Raw genomic sequence first — 24,006 nt, forward strand, 5'->3', positions numbered from 1 at the left:
AGTTCTAGGGACTGATGGCCTCAGATGTTTACTCCCATAGTGCTCAGAGCTATTTGAACCATTTAATTTCTCCTAGCCCCGTACAGATTCCTACTCGCATAGATATATTCCTGAAAATGACACTATTTCCGTTTTCCGTCGTTCTATAGTTGAAAATTCATGAAGGTATGTTCCGTATTTGCAACTAAATGAAAAGCAGTTTGTTTTTTTGAAAATAAGCGTTTCGCTTCGTTTTTTGATGAAGCATCTTCAGTGGCCTGTAATACACGTTTGTTGTTATATGTATAGTGGTTAGAAATATGTACGTAAAATGTAAACTTTGTAAGTGGGCTGCTTCTGTGTTGGCAGCGCTGTGTAGCGCTTTGCATTGGATCTCTGACTGCGCTTTCTTTGTAAGAGACTCTGTGGCTGGTTGGACTCGTTGTTGTAAGTTAATCACCAGTAGTTCAAAATGGCTCAAATGGCTCTGAGCACTATGGGACTTAACTTCTGAGGTCATCAGTCCGCTAGAAGTTAGAACTACTTAAACCTAACTAACCTAAGGACATCACACACATCCATGCCCGAGGCAGGATTCGAACCTGCGACCGTAGCAGACGCGCGGCTCCGGACTGTAGCGCCTAGAACCGCTCGGCCACTGCGGCCGCCTCGCCAGTAGTGTTGGGCAGCTGGAAGTTAGTCGCCATCAGTGATGGAAGTACTGTTGGGCAGTTGGAGGTGAACAGCCAGCAGTGATGGATGTTAGATGTGAGAAGTTAGCATTGATGGGGGGTAGAGGTGTGAAGTGTTAGCGTAGGCTAATGATCTGGAAGTACCCGACTTGGAGTTTGAAAATTGTTCATGGTAATATATCTTTGTACTGGATGTCAATGACGATTTATTTTGAACTGGATGTCACATTATTAAGGTAAAAAATACATTATTTGGTTTGGAACAAAGTCTTTCCTTTGCTAACCACATGTCTATTAGTAGTTATTGGCTTTAGCAGTTAGAATCTTTTATTTAGCTGGTTGAATTGACGCTCGCTGTGTTGCAGTAGTTCGCGTAATGAAGATATTTTGTGAGGTAAGTGCTTAATAACATGTATAGGCTATTGTTAAGATTTCCTTTTAGTCGGGTTCCATTCTTTTGAATTAATTATTTGAAGTCAGGTCGTAATTTTTTTGAGCAGTCAGATTGCTTTGCGCTAGAATATTGTGGGTCAGTGTTGACATGATAAGAAAAAGTAGAGAGAAAGTAGGCTCAGTACGTTCAGATTTACTCAGCTGTTTCAGAATGAAATAACGTAGAAGTTTCATCTTCTCAGTCATTGTGCAATTTAACTACAGACACACAAATTTAAAATAAAGAAGTTTCAACTCCCACTGCCGGGAATGTCACAATTAATAAAACTTTGCCGCGCGGGATTAGCTGAGCCGTCTGAGGCGCTGCAGTCATGGACTGTGCGGCTAGTCCCGGCGGAGGTTCGAGTCCTCTCTCGGGCAAGGGTGTGTGTGTGTTTGTCCTTAGGATAATTTAGGTTAAGTAGTGTGTAAGCTTAAAGACTGATAACCTCAGCAGTTAAGTCCCATAAGTAAAAAGTAAATAAATAAATAAATAAAACGTTTCGGGCTATTATGTCGTGGTCGAATGGATGACACATGTTTACCCAACGCTTTGTCCCCACCTACAAAGTACATATTCAAGGGAGATCACAGCTTCTTCGAACGTGTGATTCACATGCAGGCTCGCTACTGAACGCAGCAGAATTCCGCTTCCGCGTGCTGCCGCGCAATGGTTTGACGTCACCTGTTTTGAATACGCGAGCGAAATTGACCATTGTCGACTGCCGTCGTCCGCAGTTGCAATCATCCCATGGTAGAAGACTAGTAAACACATTTTTCAGCACCGGAATCCAGATGTCATTCAGTTTAATGCCTACCTCCTTCCTACTGAAATTCCTGTGCTGTTTTACAATCTCTATGGCCTCTCTGTAGAGCCTTTCGTGGCATCCACTTGCCGCTGCCAGTATTTGAGTCCTCTCAAAATGAATGCCGTGGTCTCCTGGCTGTAAATCGTGTTCCGCAACAGCTGATCTGTCAATCTCCCCTCTTCTGCAATTGCCCTTGCGCTCTTCTAGTCGTTTTTTGACCGTTCTTTCTGCAGTAGCCGCGTACACCTCCCCGTAACTAATCATCATCATCATCATCATCATCATCATCATCATCATCATCATCAGTGTTCTGCCTAAAGGCAGGTTTCTACGTGGTAGATATGCAGGCTATCCGGTCTTCTGCCATCCTCTTCAGGTCTGCATAATTTCCTCTTCCCTTTATGTCGTCTGTCATCTTGTATCTCCTTCTTCCTCTTAGTCTTCTCGCACAAACCAATCCTTCCAAAGCATCTACTAGCAAGCACTCCCTTCTCAATGAATGTCCCAACCAGTTCTTTTTCCTTTCTCTTACAACCTTCAGCAGACATCTTCTCTCACCAACACTTTCCAACACTCTTTCTTTACTCACTCTTTCCATCCAGCTTATTCTCTCCACTCTCCTCCACATCCACATCTCAAATGCTTCTAACCTTTTTTCATCCTCTCGTCTCAGTATTCATGTTTCTGCCCCATATAGTGCCACACTCCAGACAAAACATTTGCCAAGCCTTTTCCTTAGTCCTTTATCTAATTTGCCACATAAGATAGGCACTCAGTCCGGAACCGCGCGACTGCTACGGTCGCAGGTTCGAATCCTGCCTCGGGCATGGATGTGTGTGATGTTCTTAGGTTAATTAGGTTTAAGTAGTTCTAAGTTCTAGGGGACTGATGACCATAGATGTTAAGTCCCATAGTGCTCAGAGCCATTTGAACCATTTTTTTGCCACATAAGAGTCTCCTCTTTCTGTTGAATGCCTCCTTCGCTATGGCAATTCGAGTTTTCATCTCCTGGTGACATCTCAAGTCTTCAGTTATTGTGCTTCCGAAATATTTAAATTCACTTACTTGGCTAATGGTGGATTGTCCTATTTTAATGTTGGACAGTCTGCGTCTTGTACTGATGACCATACTCTTTGTTTTTGCTGTGTTTATTTGCATCCCATATTCCACACAAGCTTCATTCAGATCTTTGAGCATGTTATTCACTGTCTGCTCACTTTCTGCCACTAATACCATGTCATCAGCAAATCTTATACATTCCGGGATGTGAGGTCGTGGTCCAAGAACTTTTCTGCTCCTTACGTTTCGTCCAGGACTGCGCTGGACTTCCTCAGAGGCTCTGCTCCGCTGAGTCTTGCCGTCCTGGACGAAACGTAAGGAGCAGAAAAGTTCTTGGACCACGACCTCACATCCCGGAAAGTATATCAACAGCCATGTCACCCGGTCGTGAAAGCCTTCATTCTAAAATCTTATACATTCTGTTCTCTTTCCACCAACACATATTCCTCTTTTCCCATCTAAACTTTTCGCAATAATCTCTTCAATGTATACGTTAAACAACAGTGGGGAAAGCAACAACCGTGTCTAACACCTCGTCCAATGCTGCTTCCTTCTGACATTTCATTTCCAATCCTTGTTCTTACTTTCTGGTGTAAATATAGATTCTGTATCAGTCGTCTCTCTTTACAATCTACTCCTTTCCTCTTCAAGATATCCATCAGCTCGTTCCACTGAACTCTGTCAAACGCTTTTTCTAAATCTATAAAAACAGCAAAGATTTCTCTACCCCATACCTACTCAGAATCATATGAATTCCTGCTTTTTTTAGTGGTTGGCGAGCATCCTTGGCCAATTTTAGGTAATCTTGTACCTTCCGGGTGGGTTTGTAGATTACTGGGATGTTCCGTGTTTTCAAGATTTCTCCTGTGTGGTCGGTAACGTCTGTAATGAAAGGTAGGAAAACTTTCGATTTCACAGACACTTGAGCATCGCTATGATTTCTACGCAGTGGTCTTAAAGCTCTTTTCATTCCAGCGAACGAATAACCATTCTTCAGTAATGCATTGGTAAGGTTTTAATTCTGCGTCAAGTAGCTCTGGTTCGTACATTTTCCTTGCTCTATCCATCAATTTTTTTTTTTTTTTTTTTTTTTTTTTTTTTTTTTTTTTTTTTTGGGTGGTAGTTTGAATCCCGCGGTAGGTAACGGCTTTTGCGCGTGAGTTTTCGGCAAAAGGGTGGCCACGCTATCATCTTCTTTCTTGAAAACCAGCACGTCAAGAAAATTTAATCTACCGCCTGGCTCCTCCTCCATGGCAAACTGAAGCCTCGGATTGATCCCGTTGAGATGTTAGTGAAAACGACCCAGTTTTTCCTTGCCATTCCGCTACAAAACAAACGTATCGTCCACGTACTGGAACCAAATATTCGGTATCTTGTTGGCATTTGGAAATGCCTGATCCTCGAATTTTTCTATAAAGAATTTCACTGTAACTGGGCTTAAGGAGCTCCCCATAGCATGCAGATATGTATGTCAGTATTCTCGTGTTTTTCATATTAGGAGCAACTTTTGCAACACAAGTTTCGTGAGGTTAAATTATCGTTTGGTGTTACGATTTCCATTTTTGCTAGTCCATGTGTGCGGTCCTGGAGACATGTTCATTCGATCCCCGTACTCCAGCAGACCGACTTCCGGCGTTTTTCACTTACATTTATTGCAGCAAAGTACTTGCACTTTCCACTGTGTGCTCAACATACGTGTGTTTGCAGTGTCTGGTGTTGCCAAGTGTCGCTGTGTGTTTTGTTAGTGAAGTCCGGCAAAATCAAAAATTAGCGGCCCTACGATACATGTTACCCATATTAAACAATACCCCATCAGCAAAGAAAAATATGACCAAGAATTACAAACAATACAACTCATAGCCACAAACAATGGTTACAAGACCCATATAGTACAAAGACTCAACGATACGATCAAAACACAGCTCAAGAAAAATTAAAACAAGAAGAGAATACAGGGAAACACAAAAAAGGGACACTCATGAGATGAATAACACAAAGAAATGGTACACTTTAACATGAAAACACAAATCAACATACAGGATACCAAATATACTGAAGAAAAACGAATTACACATTGTTTACAGATCAAAAATCACACTCCAGTCACATTTACAAACAAAAATAGACAAAGCAGATAAATACGAAGGAGCAGATACATACTAGTTAAAATATCAAGAGTGTGAATCAGTGTATCTGGGGACGACAGGCAGGAATGTCAAAACTAGGTATGAAGACCATATAAGAAGCTGTAAGTATTAAAATAGCCATTTTTTCTGTACTGAACCCCTGATAACACATGGACATAGCCATCCAATATGGAACATGAGAATTGTTACAGTGAACAATTGCAACTAACACCACATGACGTTACAGGAAATCTTCCATATACAAAGAGCCCTTGCAAAGAAAAAGAAAGTGATGAATGATCAAATCGATACAAGCAGTAATTCACTGACCGTGTTAGCCACTGAAACAATAACAAACCAAAATGTGAAATATGACCAGAATAAATAATTAGTGAATCTTCTTCTCCTTCGTGTATCTCTCTCTCTCTCTCTCTCTCTCTCACACACACACACACACACACACACACACACACACAAATATCCACCCGCCCACATAAAGAGTAACATGTCCTTAGATATTTTTTTAGAAAAAAGCACTCTCACAGCGGATGACACATGCACACATAATATAGCACACACACGCCAGCCGACAAATTAAGTGAAAAATATCAAACTACACACACTGCAGAACTCTACAACGCTCTCGCGCAAACTAAAAGATGCCGTGAGGAAACGCGCCTTTCTTCGTTGGATCTTCTCCGTCTCTTCTTGCAGTCCTAACTAGTAAGGGTCCCACATTGATGATCAATACTCAAGAGTCGGTCGAACAAGCGCCTTGTTAGCCACTTCTTTACTGGATTAATTACATTTCCTTAAGTCGTCCGTCACCTTCGCATCTGCTTCTCCTGCTATTTGTTTGACGTGGTCATTCCACTTAAGGTTGCTCTGGACACTTACTCCTAGATGTATTACGGTAGATACCGTTTCCAGCAATTTGCCATCAATAGTGTAGCTGTACAGAAGTGGATTTCTTTTCCTATGTATGCACAATATGTTACATTTATTTACTTTCAGGTTCAGCTGCCAGAGCCTGCACCATTCATCAATCCTCTGCAGATCATTCTGCAAATCGGTACTGTATTTTGGCGTTGTTACTTTCCTATAGACAACCGCATCATCTGCTCACTGTCTTAAAGAGCTTCGACGTTATCTACAAGATCATTTGCATACATTGTATAACATTCACGAGATAAATTTTACCTAAAGTGCGATGAGAGGAAATTATGCCTATAACAGTTATTAACATTACCTATCCGACATATAGAAAAACAGTGAAATAAAACGACGATAAATATTAATTATTTATATATTATTTTATGATGTAATTCGACATATCGATGTGTATCATACAAAGACAATAATAATTGTAAATTCATTTTATGATCTTCGTTTGTCTTCCTTTGTTTTTACCTTTTCTTGGTTGGCTTTTGTAGGTTGCGGACGCAAGACGCATATCAAACTGAGGTCTGTTAAGAAATTGTAATTATTTGTTAATTATTACTTGAGAATAGAGTTCTTTATTATTAAAATTTGTGTGAATAATTATTTGTCACTTTAATTCCTCTCCCAATAAACATTATCTGTGTTAATTATTTCTTTCCGCTGCAAGGAGTGCAACCATTGATGATAGCGATTTGTATCGCATTTTTATCTGTGTTTCTTACGGAAGTATCAAAGGTTTGCCTGATGAAAATTAGTCTAAATAGTGCACAATATAAAAGTAAAGTTTTATCGGCATTAATTCAAATACTTATCCTGGTAAAAGGAAATTTGCTCTAACAATACAAAGTCTCTGTCAATTGTCTGCTGCCGTCTTAACAATTATCTCAGCGGCAAATTCAAATTACACAACTCTGCAGACATAAATGTCTAAGGTAACAAAAATGTGTAAAAATAAATGTGGACCGGTGGTCCCGAACTCATTTTAATGAAAATAATTCGAATCAGATTAGTTCTTTAAAAACAGTGCTCATAGCACGATCCATATAAAAAAAATTTTCTTGCTGTAGTATGGAGCCGAAATTAATTACGCACGAGTTGCGAAGAATATTGTTTCAGGTAACATACGTCAGTGTTGTGCTCGGCTGATATTCGGTGGTTTTAATGATCATTTTGCTGAAGATAACTGTTTCCATGATAATCAATAGTTGTATAGAATCTGTTGTTCACGGTAAATGATGACAGCCAAAACAGTTGCAGGATAAAGATTTATTAAAATTCTTGACCAAGGTTTCGATGTATATAAATATACCCTCATCAGAAGCAAAATATCTAAAATTACATCTCGCAATGGAGATTAATAAAACAATTGTGCCAAAGACGTCGTCAGCAGTTAAGACATCATCTTCATTTATACAACTCGATTATGGACACAGAGTCAATGCGAACGCAGTTTAGCATCAGTACTTCGGTCTATACCATAAATGAAGATGATGTCTTAACTGCTGACGACGTCTTTGGCACAATTGTTTTATTAATCTCCATTGCGAGATGTAATTTCAGATATTTTGCTTCTGATGAAGGTATATTTATACAGGGTGTTACAAAAATGTACGGCCAAGCTTTCAGGAAACATTCCTCACACACGAAGAAAGAAAATATGTTATGTGGAAATGTGTCCGGAAACGCTTACTTTCCATGTTAGAGCTCATTTTATTACTTCTCTTCAAATCACATTAATCATGGAATGGAAACACACAGCAACAGAACGTACCAGCGTCACTTCAAACACTTTGTTACAGGAAATGTTCAAAATGCATCCACCCTCCGTCGCATGGAATCCCTGATGCGCTGATGCAGCCCTGGAGAATGGCGTATGTATCACAGCCGTCCACAATACGAGCACGAAGAGTCTCTACATTTGGTACCGGGGTTGCGTAGACAAGAGCTCTCAAATGCCCCCATAAATGAAAGTCAAGAGGGTTGAGGTCAGGAGAGCGTGGAGGCCATGGAATTGGTCCGCCTCTACCAATCTATCGGTCGCCGAATCTGTTGTTGAGAAGCGTACGAGCACTTCGACTGAAATGTGCAGGAGCTCCATCGTAAGAACCACATGTTGTGTCGTACTTGTAAAGGCACATGTTCTAGCAGCACAGGTAGAGTATCCCGTATGAAATAATGATAACGTGCTACACTGAGCGTAGGTGGACGAAACTAAAATGAGCTCTAACATGGAAATTAAGCGTTTCCGGACACATGTCCACATAACATCCTTTCTTTATTTGTGTGTGAGGAATGTTTCCTGAAAGTTTGGTCGTACCTTTTTGTAACACCCTGTATATATCGAAACCTTGGTCAAGAATTTTAATAAACCTTTATCCTGCAACTGTTTTGGCTGTCATCATTTACCGTGAAGAATTTCAACAGTTGCTGTTTCAGCCATGTTTAAAATCTTAAGAACCTGTTGTATGAACTGTGATTTAGTGACACTTACACAACTTACAGACAACACTTTAATACAACGTTAACTTGGATTTCCTTAACAACTTGACCAAATCTTTAGCCGGAAGAAAAAATTATTTTGTAATTACTCACTATAATGAAAAAACATTATGATTTTCATTTACAAATTAGTTAAATACCAAACCACTGAATCACACAGCGAACGCCACAATCGAAAACGGTAACGGTACAATCACACTTCCTTGGAGTACTCCAGAAATTATCTAATCACGAGAAAATGGAGTGCGTACAATAATAGTTGTAATTAGGTGATGAGACGTGGCATTTTGCTGGCGCGCCAGCATATTTGCAAGTACCTCGCCTTCGCGCTCTTATCTTTCCTTGTGACGCGCACTGAGTCTTGGCTGCCTTATCTTTGCCGGAGGAGTTAACTGGAGGCTCTCGCGAAGAACGTGGACAGTTGGCGCTCGATATTACCTGAGGCCGGAGTGCGCTTGTAGTGGATCGGGACCCGACCACGTGTATGGGGCAGCTTGGTGGAGAGCCTTCCCTGTCGCCTGTGAGGAAGCATGTTGTTGCCTTGGGTTGCGTGCTGCTAGTTCCGGACACGGCTGTCTACGGTCGTCCGCTGCCTTATTGCTGCCTGCTGTACCCGACGCAAGCCATATCGGACGTCCAGCGAAAATTTAAGCGAGATTGTCTATAGGGCATGAGTGTGAAGGTGATGAGGACTGCTACCTCACTTCTAGTAACTGGAAGCGCATGGGTGCAAGGCCGTAATCTGTTTATCAAATATACTGCATTCCAGTGTTTGGTAGCCTTAGCGTAGTGAGCCCCAGTAAAACTTATGATGAAATTTTCAGAATTGTGCTCGTTACGGCTTTCACTGAACAGTGGGGCACAAGGGTTCCCGTAATTTAATTGTGACTAAGATTGGAGTGTCCGCTGGCCTTGCTACTACACTACTGGCCATTAAAATTGCTACACCACGAAGATTACGGGCTACAGACGCGAAATTTAACCGACAGAAAGAAGATACTGTGATATGCAAATGATTAGCTTTTCACAGCATTCACACAAGGCAGGCACCGGTGGCAAAACCTACAATGTACTGACATGAGGAAAGTTTCCAACCGATTTTTCTTACACAAACAGCAGTTGACCAGCGTTGCCTGGTGAAACGTTGTTGTGATGCCTCGTGTAAGGAGGGGAAATGCGTACCGTCACGTTTCCGGCTTTGATAAAGGTCTGATTCTAGCCTATCGCGATTGCGGTTTATAGTGTCGCGACATTGCTGCTCGCGTTGGTCGAGATCCAATGACTGATAACAGTATATGGAATCGGTGGGTTCAGGAGGGTAATACAGAACGACGTGCTGGATCCCAATGGCCTCGTATCACCAGCAGTCGAGATGACAGGCATCTTATCCGCATGGCTGTAACGGATCGTGCAGCCACGTCTCGATCCCTGAGTCAACAGATGGGGACGTTTGCAAGACAACAGCCATCTGCACGAACAGTTCAACGTCGTTTTCAGCAGCACGGACTATCATTTCGGAGACCATTGCTACGGTTACCCTTGACGCTGCATCACACACCGGAGCGCCTGCCATGGTGTACTCAACGACGAACCTGGGTTCACGAATCCAGGTTCTGTTTACAGCATCATGATGGTCGCATCCGTGTTTGGCGACATCGCGGTGAACGCACATTGGAAGCGTGTATTCATCATACTGGCGTATCAACCGGCGTGATGGTATGGGGTGACATTGGTTACACGTCTCGGTCACCTCTTGTTCGCACTGACGGCACTTTGAAGAGTGGACGTTACATTTCAGATGTGTTACGACCCGTGGCTCTACTCTTCCATACATTTCAGCAGGATAATGCACGACTGCATGTTGCAGGTCCTGTACGGGCCTTTCTGGATACAGAAAATGTTCGACTGCTGCCCTGACCAGCACATTCTCCAGATCTCTCACCAATTGAAAACGTCTGGTCAATGGTGGCCGACCAACTGGCTCATCACAATACGCCAGTCACTACTCTTGATGAACTGTGGTATCGTGTTGAAACTGCATGGGCAGCTGTACCTGTACACGCCATCCAAGCTCTGTTTGACTCAATGCCCAGGCGTATCAAGGCCGTTATTACGGCCAGAGGTGGTTGTTCTGGGTACTGATTTCTGAGGATCTACGCACCCAAATTGCGTGAAAATGTAATCACATGTCAGTTCTAGTATAATATATTTGTCCAATGAATACCCGTTTATCATCTGCATTTTTTTTTTGGTGTAGCAATTTTAATGGCTAGTAGTGTAATTGTAAGTTTGTTTTTAATATTTTAATAGCAGGCAATTTTCCTTAAGGTTATTGCCAAGATTTGCGCTGTTGGTTGTACCTTGCTTGTGTAGTTCATTCTTAGTGTGGCAAAGGCTGTGTGCCGTTTTATTAGTGAATAATTTAACATGTTATTTAATATCTTCTGGCAACTGTTTACATTGTCACTGCGGACCTGTTCTGTGCGCTTGTTAAATGTTACAGCTGGCTGACTGGTGTTTCGGAGTAAGCGCTACCTTTGGACCTATGACTCCTGGGGCTGTGAAACCCTGGGTAGCGGGAGGTGACTCCGGGTCGAAGCTCGAGAAGTGGGTCTTGTACGAACTGCCGGCTTCCGTCTTCCGGCTTGGCTTCTCCAACTTAAGTTTTCGTTCTGTCTCGGAGCGACCTAGCTTCAGTCCTTGCTAATTCATTCTGGTGCTAATTATGTTTACTTGCGCATTTATTAAAATTTGTCTGAAGAGCAACATACAATTGTGAATTAATTTAAGCCGTCAGGCGTCTAATTGTTAGTGGTTTTAAAATTTCCTTATATATGAGGAAGACTGTTTCATAAAATGGCATTGGTAGCAGATTTATCAAATTCTTGTCTTACTATTCTTATTACGTAAAGTAATCAGGATTAAAATATTGTTGTTTTAAAAGAATTTGTTTATATAATTGTTAAATAAAACGAGTGATAACAAAAGGTTCCAGTGGTTCTTATTTGTTTCCCTATTCCCTAGTAGAATAACGTCTCAGGTGAATTATCCATCCTTCAGTTATGTACTACATATACCTCAAGTTTTTTGTTTTAAATCTTACAAGTACATTCACAGCTATTAAAAATTCACAATCACAAATGTTCAGGACTCTCTGTATGGGGTTAGGAATCCCTGTGGGGCTAGGAGATATTATTTTACACTTTGTAGTCCGAATTAAGAACGTGGTATATTAAAAATTTATTTTTATTTACATAATTATTTTCTGCTTTTTAGTCTTCTCAGTGTCAAATTTTCAATCCATTTCAGAAATTTTGATGAGGTTACAACAGAGACATATCGTAAATTTAAGGTTTCTTGCAGTTTCCCTTCATCTGAGTCATCCAAATATTGCTTCCTCCTACGCATATCTCGCGAAAAGACCATGGATGTGAAATTACAGAGACTGGAGGTCATGCGGAGGCCTAACAACTATCGTTCTTACCGAGAACCATTCGCGACTGGAACAGGAAAAGGGGGAACTGAAACTATTAGAATGACTACCCTTAGCCACACACCGTCACAGGAGCCTGCTATTCTCATCGACTTGTTTCATAGCTAAGCGCCTTGTCTCCCCTCTGTTTTCCTAACAAGGAACCCCGTGAGTGCGAGGTCGCAAAAGGCCAATGATTCGACACGCCACACGTTGTCTACCACGCAACCACAATAGTGATTGCTAATGGCAGCAGGGGGCGTGACTGGAGTTATCCAGTGATGAACACAGCATGAGGCTACGGAGTGTAGGTGAACCGGTTGCTCGACGAGTAACTCTCAACAGTGCTACAGTGCTAGTGGTGTTGATACAAAGGAGAGCGATGGCAACGATAAACAAAGCAAACATTGCATTACATCTAGAACAACAGTTCATCCAGGCCACCATGCGCTGTTGTCGTTTTCCAGGGTGCACTCAGCCTCGTGATGCCAATTGAGGAGCTACTCGACCGAATAGTGGCGGCTCGTCACAGAAAACCATCGTAACGACCGGGAGAGCGGTGTGCTGACCACACGCCCTTCCTATCCGCATGCTCATTGAGGATGACACGGCGGTCGGATGGCCCCGATAGGCCGCTTGTGGCCTCAAGACGGAGTGCTTGCTTTGCTAGCTACAACAGCTGTTACCGAAGTTGACATTTCGTTAGAAAGGAACCCAAGGAATTTCCCAGAGTGAGAAAGAAGGGGAAGATGAAATATTTGCGTTTCTGCAAGTTGTCAGTGGTATGTGTGGTGCCGTATACGCTCGACTGTGCGGGTAATGTACATGAAGAGTACAATGACGACGACAAGTGCTTAACAAGTGAAAGTCAAGTGAAACAGGTGTGCCGGCCGCGGTGGTCTCGCGGTTCTAGGCGCGCAGTCCGCAACCGTGCGACTGCTACGGTCGTAGGTTCGAATCCTGCCTCGCGAATGGATGTGTGTGATGTCCTTAGGTTTGTTAGGTTTAAGTAGTTCTGAGTTCTAGGGGACTGATGACCACAGCAGTTGTCCCATAGTGCTGAGAGCCATTTGAACCAATGTGGTTCATCACCCTTGTCGGGCAAAGAGCAACAAATCCGTCTCCAGTAAAGGACAATCGTTGTCCAAGATGCGGCTGGAAATGAAGTCCCGTGCTGCTTGACACAGCGTAGGGGAACGATGCGGAAGACCCGCACAGCCGTACTAGGCAGGGGCCTACTGGAGGTCGTTTGCCGTTGCCTTCCTCCGACCGTAATAGGGACGAAAGAAGATGATGATGATGAAAACGACACAGCAACACCCAGTCATCTCCGGGCAGGTGAAAATCTCTGACCCCGCCGGAAATCTAACCCGTGACCCCGTGCTCGGGAAGCGAGAACGCTAAAGCGAGACCACGAGCTGCGGACGTGAAGAGGCTACTAAACATTATTACGTACATCGAAGATCATCCGTAACACAGAAAAAAAATTACAAACAGATTTCGAATAAGTCCGCAACAATATTACCGTGTAGTGCTTAAGAACAGCTACGTATATTCAAGAGAGAACAAGGCGCACTTGGCACAAAATCTGTTAGCGCGTTTCAAGGATGCAGTGATAGTGAATAGCGACCCACTACGTTACGCACATCAGAGTGAACGCAACATAGATTACAGTGATTTCTAGAGAACCTGTGGATGGTTGCATAACTTCAAATAGTGCTACAGAATTGGAAAACTTAAGATAACGATGCATAGCAAACTGCGGAACCGGCCCGCAAATTTGTATATGAGATAAAGAAACTTATCCCACCGTTCAGTGAGGCATTTGTTTTCAACTCCGACCAATCGAGCTTTGAAGAGAAAATGCATATCAAAGGAACCTCTGAAGTTAGAGGTATCAAGAGAGTTGTACCAGGATCAAGTAACATCAATGCCTTAACGCATTGGTATACAATTATGCCGACTCTTAATCTGCATGGTGAACGGGCTGGAAAGTTATTTATTGTGCTGCGAGAAGTTTCAGGTGCTCTGCCCATGTGTGTCACCTTGCAAGGGTAGTAGGGAATATTTGCGTTGCGCCAAGCAGAAGTTGCAAAAAAGGGCGTAAGAGAAGTACAACTATGGTATGAGCTCTCATTTTGGCCAATAGCTGGCCAAAGTAAGCTGCGGATTAAAACTGTGTGCCGGACCGAGATTCGAACTCGGGACCTTTGCCTATTGCGGGCAAGTGCTCTACTAACTGAGCTACCTAAGCACGACTCACAACCCATCCTCATAATTTTACTTCCGACAGTACCTCGCCTCCTACCTTCCAAACTTCACAGAAGCTCTTCTGCGAACCTTGCAGAACTAGCACTGCTGGAAGAAAGGATACTGCGGAGAGATGGCTTAGCCAAAGCCTGGAGGGAAGTTTCCAGAATGAAATTTTCACTCTGCAGTGGAGTGTGTGCTGATTTTGAAACTTACTGGCAGATTAAAACTGTGTGCCGGACCGAGACTCGAACTCGGTACCTTTCTTCCGGTAGTGGTAGTCCTGCAAGTTTCGCAGGAGAACTTCTCTGAAGTTTGGAGGGTAGGAGACGAGGTACTGGCGAAAGTAAAATTGTGAGAACGGGTCGTGAGTCGTGCTTGGGTAGCTCAGTTGCAAGAGCACTTGCCCGCGAAAGGCAAAGGTCCCGAGTTCGAGTCTCGGTCCGGCACACAGTTTTAATCTGCCAGGAAGTTTCAAAATCAGCAAACACTCCGCTGCAGAGTGAAAATTTCATTCTGGAAAGCAACTTGCTTTTGCTTGATTACTGGTCTGCGTTTAAAAATCATACCCCTTAGGAGTAAACTATCCCTTCCAAAAAAAAAACGACTGGATAAATTCAGCCTCTGGATGTGTGTTTCTTCTATTACTATATAACATATTATCGCACTGTATGCAGCTACGGCTTAAAGGATAGCCAGTTTCACGACAACCTCCATGAAGGTTGTTCCGCATTCAATTGCATGTCATTACATTCCATCAGTTCTCATCACCTTGTAACACTAATATGCTTATATATGCACTCTTTCAGAGTCGGTACCTAGCTGAACATCCCGCACGGTTGGTAACTCCCAAGGAGTTCGCCTTCGATCTTGATGGTGCGAACCTTTGTGATAACTGTGGCGCGCCATTTTCCATTCGGTCTTCATGGTGCAAGTTACTGGTCTGTTCTGAACATTTCTTGAATGTCGACGATGTGTATTTTTTGAAGTGTAATACATACATCCCACAGAAGACTGATCTGTGCACTTCCCGGACATTAATTTTCTGTCGCCTCCTGTTGCACATGGTGAGTTATTAGCAGCTAATATTTTTGCTGTCACAATGCAGATTCAAATGAGCCTTACTAATGATTGAATTTGCGATCTCGCACTCAAGGGGTTCCTTGTAAGGCCCACGTAACTATAGGCTCGCTTCCTCTACCACCTCGGAGTGGCCGAGCGGTTCTAGGCGCTACAGTCTGGAGCCGAGCGACCGCTACGGTCGCAGGTCCGCATCCTCCCTCGGGCCGTGCGGTTCTAGGCGATACAGTCTGGTACCGCGCACCACTAAGGTCGCAGGTTCGAATCCTGCCTCGGGCATGGATGTGTGTGATGTCCTTAGGTTAGTTAGGTTTAAGTAGTTCTAAGTGCTAGGCGACTGATGACCTCAGAAGTTAAGTCGCATAGTGCTCAGAGCCATTTGAACCTCTACCACCTCTGCACGGTGCCATTACAGAGAAAGCCACGGAAGAGAATCTTAATTGTGTTTATCAAAGAATTATTAACTTCTTCTCTGAAAATGGACTCTACCTCATTAAAAAAAACTGTATTCGGTTCGTTACAGCAAGTGCAGTCATACCAGCAACTAATGTAGGACGTCAACAGCAGTGTAGTAAATGGGATAGAATGCTCCAAATTTTTGGGTGTACATGTCGATCCAAACTATAATTGGATGTAGCAAATTACTGATCTCCTCTAACAACTAAGTTCAACTATTTTTGCTAGTCTTGCAAACAAATGAATTAACCTTCTGACATATTTTCCCTATCTCTGTAAGTCCTTTATAGAGAACGGTTGCGGAACTTCGGCTGTTCAGTACAAAGCGTCAGACCGGGAACACCTCCAGCCGTCTATATTTCCAATTTTATTTTATTTTATTTTTGTTACCAGTTTCGGCGTTACAGTAGGCCATCCTTAGGCCCCCTGACGAGCGTGTAGGAAGAATACCACGTCTTGTACAATCGGAATAGCGGCCAGTATACAGTCACTGATATTCGTAGAATTCTTTTTAACAATGCGATCCTTCGTGCATGAATCTCAGACGGAGTGCTCTACACTAGTCAAGCACTGGCTCTTTGCACGTCATTTCGATAAAAGAATCGTTCAGATGATCAACGGAACATGTAAATAACTCATTAACTAAATAGCAGTTGACCCTACAGACACAAAGTATATATAATTCTAGGTATCGAGCACTTACATGCTGACGCGATACCCTTTTACTCGATACTATAGTTAATTTATTGCACGTATCCCCTCGAAAGATCCAATACTGGTTTATTACATACTTACGATTTACACTCCTGGAAATTGAAATAAGAACACCGTGAATTCATTGTCCCAGGAAGGGGAAACTTAATTGACACATTCCTGGGGTCAGATACATCACATGATCACACTGACAGAACCACAGGCACATAGACACAGGCAACATAGCATGCACAATGTCGGCACTAGTACAGTGTATATCCACCTTTCGCAGCAATGCAGGCTGCTATTCTCCCATGGAGACGATCGTAGAGATGCTGGATGTAGTCCTGTGGAACGGCTTGCCATGCCATTTCCACCTGGCGCCTCAGTTGGACCAGCGTTCGTGCTGGACGTGCAGACCGCGTGAGACGACACTTCATCCAGTCCCAAACATGCTCAATGGGGGACAGATCCGGAGATCTTGCTGGCCAGGGTAGTTGACTTACACCTTCTAGAGCACATTGGGTGGCACGGGATACATGCGGACGTGCATTGTCCTGTTGGAACAGCAAGTTCCCTTGCCGGTCTAGGAATGGTAGAACGATGGGTTCGATGACGGTTTGGATGTACCGTGCACTATTCAGTGTCCCCTCGACGATCACCAGTGGTGTACGGCCAGTGCAGGAGATCGCTCCCCACACCATGATGCCGGGTGTTGGCCCTGTGTGCCTCGGTCGTATGCAGTCCTGATTGTGGCGCTCACCTGCACGGCGCCAAACACGCATACGACCATCATTGGCACCAAAGCAGAAGCGACTCTCATCGCTGAAGACGACACGTCTCCATTCGTCCCTCCATTCACGCCTGTCGCGACACCACTGGAGGCGGGCTGCACGATGTTGGGGCGTGAGCGGAAGACGGCCTAACGGTGTGCGGGACCGTAGCCCAGCATCATGGAGACGGTTGCGAATGGTCCTCGCCGATACCCCAGGAGCAACAGTGTCCCTAATTTGCTGGGAAGTGGCGGTGCGGTCCCCTACATCACTGCGTAGGATCCTACGGTCTTGGCGTGCATCCGTGCGTCGCTGCGGTCCGGTCCCAGGTCGACGGGCACGTGCACCTTCCGCCGACCACTGGCGACAACATCGATGTACTGTGGAGACCTCAGGCCCCACGTGTTGAGCAATTCGGCGGTACGTCTACCCGGCCTCCCGCATGCCCACTATACGCCCTCGCTCAAAGTCCGTCAACTGCACATACGGTTCACGTCCACGCTGTCGCGGCATGCTACCAGTGTTAAAGACTGCGATGGAGCTCCGTATGCCACGGCAAACTGGCTGACACTGACGGCGGCGGTGCACAAATGCTGCGCAGCTAGCGCCATTCGACGGCCAACACCGCGGTTCCTGGTGTGTCCGCTGTGCCGTGCGTGTGATCATTGCTTGTACAGCCCTCTCGCAGTGTCCGGAGCAAGTATGGTAGGTCTGACACACCGGTGTCAATGTGTTCTTTTTTCCATTTCCAGGAGTGTATTTGCCATTGTTTTTTGTTTTTGCAGCACCTGTTCGCCAGTCCATTAGAGCATCGTTAAGACAAGAAAACTTCATATACGTATATGGATATGGTGTCTGTTCTTTCGGACATGTCCGAAAGAACGCACACCATTGATGACATGCAGCCGTCTAGAACGAAATTAGAATTACATGTCAGCCAGCTGCTGACGGGCGTTGATATATACTAACGGGGACACGTGAAAATGTGTGCCCAGACCGGGACTCGAACCTGGGATGTCCTGCGTTCATGGCACACGCTCTATCCATCTGACCCACCGAAGGCACAGATGACAGTGCGACTGCAGGGACTATCTCGCGTACACCTCCCGCGAGACCCACATTCTCACCTTATATGGGCACACACTACATTCGTAGTGTCCCTACCCAACACACTCATTACTCGTGGAAGAAATTCTTCGGACATGTCCGAAAGAACAGACAACATATCCATATAGTTCTGGCAATACCGGCCATGACCTCCTCCTCCTGTGCGGATGCACACATATTACCCGAACTCGTACGGGACTTGGTAAATATGTCTTCCACGAGTAATGAGTTCACTGCAGGTTAGCTGGATCACTTATCTGACAAGTGCTGTCCACGTACCATGCGCCGGGAAAGCTGCTGCCCCGTACCCTCGTCGAGTCGATGTAAGCGTAGCGCACAGCACGAAATGTATCCTCATTACCGAACCTGACTGTACTCCAGACAGTTTGGCTTCCGCTCCACGTGAATCGGAATCCAATGAGGTTCCAGCACAGGCGGAAAAATACATACTGTAAGGTTTATATGAGGTTTATTCTTATGATGAACGGAGTACAGCAGAATGATCACGCACAAAAAGTTAAACAGAACGGCGTACTATATGGCCGGGCGTGTTCCTCAGAAGCCACACATTTGTATAGACAACTTTATGTGACGCATGAGGCGTTGTAACGAGCGACGCATCTGGTCAGCGGATGACTGTAAACGAGTTATTTGGATTGATGGATCACGCTAGACCCTCTGGCAATCCAGTGGAAAGATTTGGGTTTGGCGAATGCCGTCATATGTAGTGCCAACAGCGAAGTACAGGCGAGATGGAGTGCTACGCTAGGGCCTATTTTTCGTGATTAGGTTCTGGTCGCCTTACTGTGATGAAAAAAACGCTAAATGTGGAAGGCCCTTGTCTTTGTCATAAGCACGTTGTCCCGTATAATACTTCTATGCATAATACAGTAAAAAAATCGTCGTCATTGGGGGCTAAACCTGTGACCCTTCGTAGCAGGATCTAACGCTCTACCACATGGAAGCAATATGTATTACCTGCTCACAGTTATGCTTTTGACAGTTGTGGTGTTACTTTTAATTAAATTTTACACATGTTCGGCTGGACGACAGCACGCAGTGAGAACTAAATCAGAGCTTTTCTTGATACTCAAACCACATTCAACGTTCGATACTGATCTGTGTGCCTTGCATCTGGAGGTTTGCATGTGAGAGGCTTCGTACTGATACCGTTTCAGGGTTCCTGAGACCACATAAAATGGCGCATGCCGGTACGTTGTTGAGCCATCTATTGCGTCCCATGTGTTTCGGTTCCGTGTGTCTGCTTGTAAGTCGGGCTGGTTTGGAAATGGGGAAGTGGGACGAGATGAGAGGGGACTGACGGCAGAGGATGTCCTGGAGCAGATTAGGCCCGGCTCGCGTCACAGACAGCAGTTGACGTAGACCGGGCAGTCGCCGGCTCGCCACAGAGTCGCTGCCCCACACGTGGCGGGATGTAGACCACTGCTGCTCGTTCAGAAACTCAGAAGCAGCTCTCAGGTGACACCTGCCAGCCCACGTGGGACCCACTGGGTTACAATCGCTACCCGGCCGTCCAGATTCGAATTTTCTGTGATTTCCGTAACACAGGCGAATGCCGCGATGGTACCCCTGAAATCGAAACGGCCCACTTGGTCTACCCAGCATAGTTTATACCCCTACCGTCACTGCCCCGTCGTCTACATCTACATCTACACCCATACTCCGCAAGCCACCTCACGGTGTGTGGCGGAGGGTACTTTGCGTACCTCTATCGGTTCTCCTTTCCATTCCAGTCCCGTACTGTTCGTGGAAGGAAAGATTGTCGGTACGCCTCTGTCTGCGTTCTAATCTCTCTGATTTTATCCTCATGGTCTCTTCGCGAGATATACGTAGGAGGGAGCAATATACTGCTTGACTCCTCGGTGAAGGTATGTTCTCGAAACTTCAACAAAAGCCCGTGCCGAGCTACTGAGCGTCTCTCCTGCAGAGTCTTCCACTGGAGTTTATCTATCATCTCCGTAACGCTTTCGTGATCCTGTAACGAAGTGCGCTCTGCTCTCCGTTGGATCTTCTCTATTTCTTCCATCAACCCCATCTGCTACGGATCCCACACCGGTGAGCAGTATTCAAGCAGTGGGCGAACAAGCGTACTGTAACCTACTTCCTTTGTTTCCGCACTGCATTTCCTTACGATTCTTCCAATGAATCTGTCTGGCATCTGCTATAGCGGCGATTAATTTTATATTGATCATTCCATTTTAAATCACTCCTAAAGCCTACTGGCAGATAATTTATGAAATTAACTGCTTCCAGTTGCTGACTTGCTATACTGTAGCTAAATGAAATAGGATCTTTCTTTCTACGTATTCGCAGCACATTACACTTGTCTACATTGAGATTCGTTCCAGATCCTCCTGCATTTAAGTACAATTTTCCATTGTTACAACCGCTCCATACACTACAGCATCATCCGCAAAAAGCCTCAGTGAACTTCCGACGTTATCCACAATGTCATTTATGTATATTGTGAATAGCAACGGTCCTATGACACTACCCTGCGGCACACCTGAAATCACTCTCACTTCGAAAGACTCCTCTCCATTGAGAATGACATGCTGCTTTCTGTTATCTGGGAACTCTTCAATCCAATCACGCAATTGGTCTGACAGTCCATATGCTCTTACTTTGTTCATTACACGACTGTGGGGAACTGTATCAAACGCCTTGCGGAAGTCAAGATACACGGCATCTGCCTGAGAGCCCATGTCTATGGCCCTCTGAGTCTCGTGGACGAATAGCGCGAGCTGGGTTTCACACGATCCTCTTTTTCGAAACCCATGGTGCTTCCTGCAGAGTAGATTTCTAGTCTCCAGAAAAGTCATTATACTCGAACATAATACTTGTTCCAAAATTTTACAACTGATAGACGTTAGAGATATAGATCTATAGTTCTGCGCATCTATTCGACGTCCCTTCTTGAAAACGGGGATGACCTGTGCCCTTTTCCAATCCTTTGGACCGCTACGGTCTTCTAGAGACCTACAGTACACCGCTGCAAGAAGGGTGCAAGTTCCTTCGCGTACTCCGTGTAAAATCGAACTGGTATCCCATCAGGTCCAGCGGCTTTTCCTCTTTTGAGCGACTTTAATTGTTTCTCTATCCCTCTGTCGTCTATTTCTATATCTACCATTTTGTCATCTGTGCGACAATGTAGAGAAGGAACTACAGTGCAGTCTTCCTCTGTGAAACAGCTTTGGAAAAAGACATTGAGTATTTCGGCCTTTAGCCTGTCATCCTCTGTTTCAGTACCATTTTGGTCACAGAGTGTCTGGACATTTTGTTTTGAACCACCTACCGCTTTAAGAACAAAATTTCTTAGGATTTTCTGCCAAGTCAGTACATAGAACTTTACTTTCGAATTCATTGAACGCCTCTCGCATAGCCCTCCTCACACTACATTTCGCTTCGCTTAATTTTTGTTTGTCTGCAAGGCTCTGACCGTGTTTATGTTTGCTGTGAAGTTCCCTTTGCTTCCGTAGCAGTTTTCAAACTCGGTTGTTGTACCACGGAGGCTCTTTTCCATCTCTTACGATCTTGCTTGGCACATGTAATGCATATTGTGCTATGTTTCTGAACTTTGTCCACTGATCCTGAACACTATCTGTAATTGAGACAAAACGGGACACCAGAGTATAACCTCTCAATTCTGGAGGGACGGGGCGGTGTGTGCTCAGATTGTCTTTCCCTCTAGACCTTTGCTTAAATAAAGACGCTTGTGGAGAGAGTCGAACTCAGTTAGGCAGAGCAGTGGCCGTAGACATCTGAGTGCCCAGTAACCAGGGGAAGCATGTCACAGGGTTGGAGCCACACAAACATCTTTTATCTGAAGACGTCGTAGCGTCAGTATTCCGGAACTTGGCTTCTGACGTCATAGAACCTGTCCCATTGTGCCAAGTCCGGGGTACTATGACATTCCACACTGTTATAAATTCAGAACAGGTCTGAGCAGGATTGTAACGTCATAGAACGTGGGCCAGTATTCCTGCTCTGTGCCACTATGGCGCAGCCGCCACCTTGTATTCGAGGTCAGCCATCTTGGAGTCTGGCGTCTTACTAAGCTGGCATTGTGGGACAGAGCAGGAATACTGGCCCACGTTCTATGACGTAACAGTCCTGCCCAGACCTGTTGTGCTATCTATAACAGTGAGGGATTCCTGCATACCTCACAGTGACATTCGACCTCCTGCGGGAAATGGACAGGGACTGCAGATAGCTGGCGGCCGTGAGGCGTGCCGAGACGGTCCCCGCAGTTGTGACAAACACTGTATCCTGGATGGCGAGGTGCTGAACGCACGTGCCCAGTACGCAGGGGACCCCATTTTCGGATCCCGGTCTGGTACACATTTTCAGTCGTCGCCGCTGATCCTACGTGACGTTCCAATGCAGCTGACAACAGTAATTCCTTCCTTCCCCTTTCCTTTGTCAAAAAAAAAAAAGTTCAAATGTGTGTGAAATCTTATGGGACTTAACTGCTAAGGTCATCAGTCCCTAAGCTTACACACTACTTACCCTAAATTATCCTAAGGACAAACACACACACACCCATGCCCGAGGGAGGACTCGAACCTCCGCCGGGACTGGCCTCACAGTCCATGATCGTAGCACCTTAGACCGCTCGGTTTTCTTTGTCCCCCGCCCCCCCCCCCCTCTCCATCTTAAATTTACATATGAGGTACATTATTGCCTCACCAATTCTTGTTCGTTTCTATCGGCATCGTTATTAAAGTAGTACTTACCGTGTTTCTCCACTTTCTATAATAACGCATTATTTCAATGCAATGCTAATGCAACAAATAAAAAAAGTTTCTTTAAAAACGAAACATTTCAGCACTGCTGCTATGGATAAGTTACGTTCCGTTTTTTATGCGGTTATTAGTAAAAAATAAAAACACTTTTCATAACAGAGACCAAATACCGAAAATTACCAATATCGGTACCCTCACACGCTGTGTGTTAATTGCCTCATTGGGTACCTCCGGCACAAGATGTGAAGTGGATAAAAGAAGCACATTGTAAAAGGTTTGTCGTCGCTAAAATATTCTTAAAAAACGTAAGGCATTGACAAACCTTTCGTAATATGCTATTTTTATCTATTTGATATCTTGTGCGTGAGGTCAGCGTAAAATGAAGATGTTTTACAAGATACAAGAAAAATGTTTTAAGACCTCAAGATGACAGCATAGTCTTTTGAAACCTGGTGGTCCTAAATAAAAAAAATTATCCGATCTTGACTGTTGACTGGTTTTTAACAATTACACAGATCGCCCTTCAGTTCACTCAAAACGAAAAAAATTCAATCACGAAGAAATAACTTACATCAGAATTCGCTGGTGTTTCTTACACTACGCACGTGCATTTCACAAAACTTTTGTCATCAGGCTCAACAGAGCAAAGAGAATTACTGTTTGTTCCGTGCAAAATATCCTGTTTTGACAAATTCAATTTTCTTCGGCATATTTTGTGTAGGAATGAAGAGAAATTATTATTTCAGTTATGTTAAGCGTCGCTTCCTCCTAGATTAACGGAAGGAGGGGCAGTGTTAGCAGTATGGTGTACACTGGCCTCTGAACGACGGGCGGCAAGCTGCTGATGTAGTTCGCTGCAAAATGGATCGAC

At 44.4% G+C, this 24,006-nt stretch overlaps 1 protein-coding gene across 1 annotated transcript in view; it reads right to left on the bottom strand.

Moving 5' to 3' along the window:
* The window catches only part of LOC124550664, a 197,975-nt gene extending 174,870 nt beyond the window's left edge, over positions 1-23,105 (bottom strand). Inside the window, exon 1 of the mRNA XM_047125388.1 lies at positions 23,080-23,105. Coding sequence (XP_046981344.1) covers positions 23,080-23,105 — 26 coding nt within the window. The remainder of the gene's footprint in view (positions 1-23,079) is intronic.
* Between the last annotated feature and the right edge of the window lie 901 nt (positions 23,106-24,006).

The sequence above is a fragment of the Schistocerca americana genome, chromosome 9 (genome assembly GCF_021461395.2).
Source record: "Schistocerca americana isolate TAMUIC-IGC-003095 chromosome 9, iqSchAmer2.1, whole genome shotgun sequence".
NCBI classification, from domain to species: domain Eukaryota; kingdom Metazoa; phylum Arthropoda; class Insecta; order Orthoptera; family Acrididae; genus Schistocerca; species Schistocerca americana.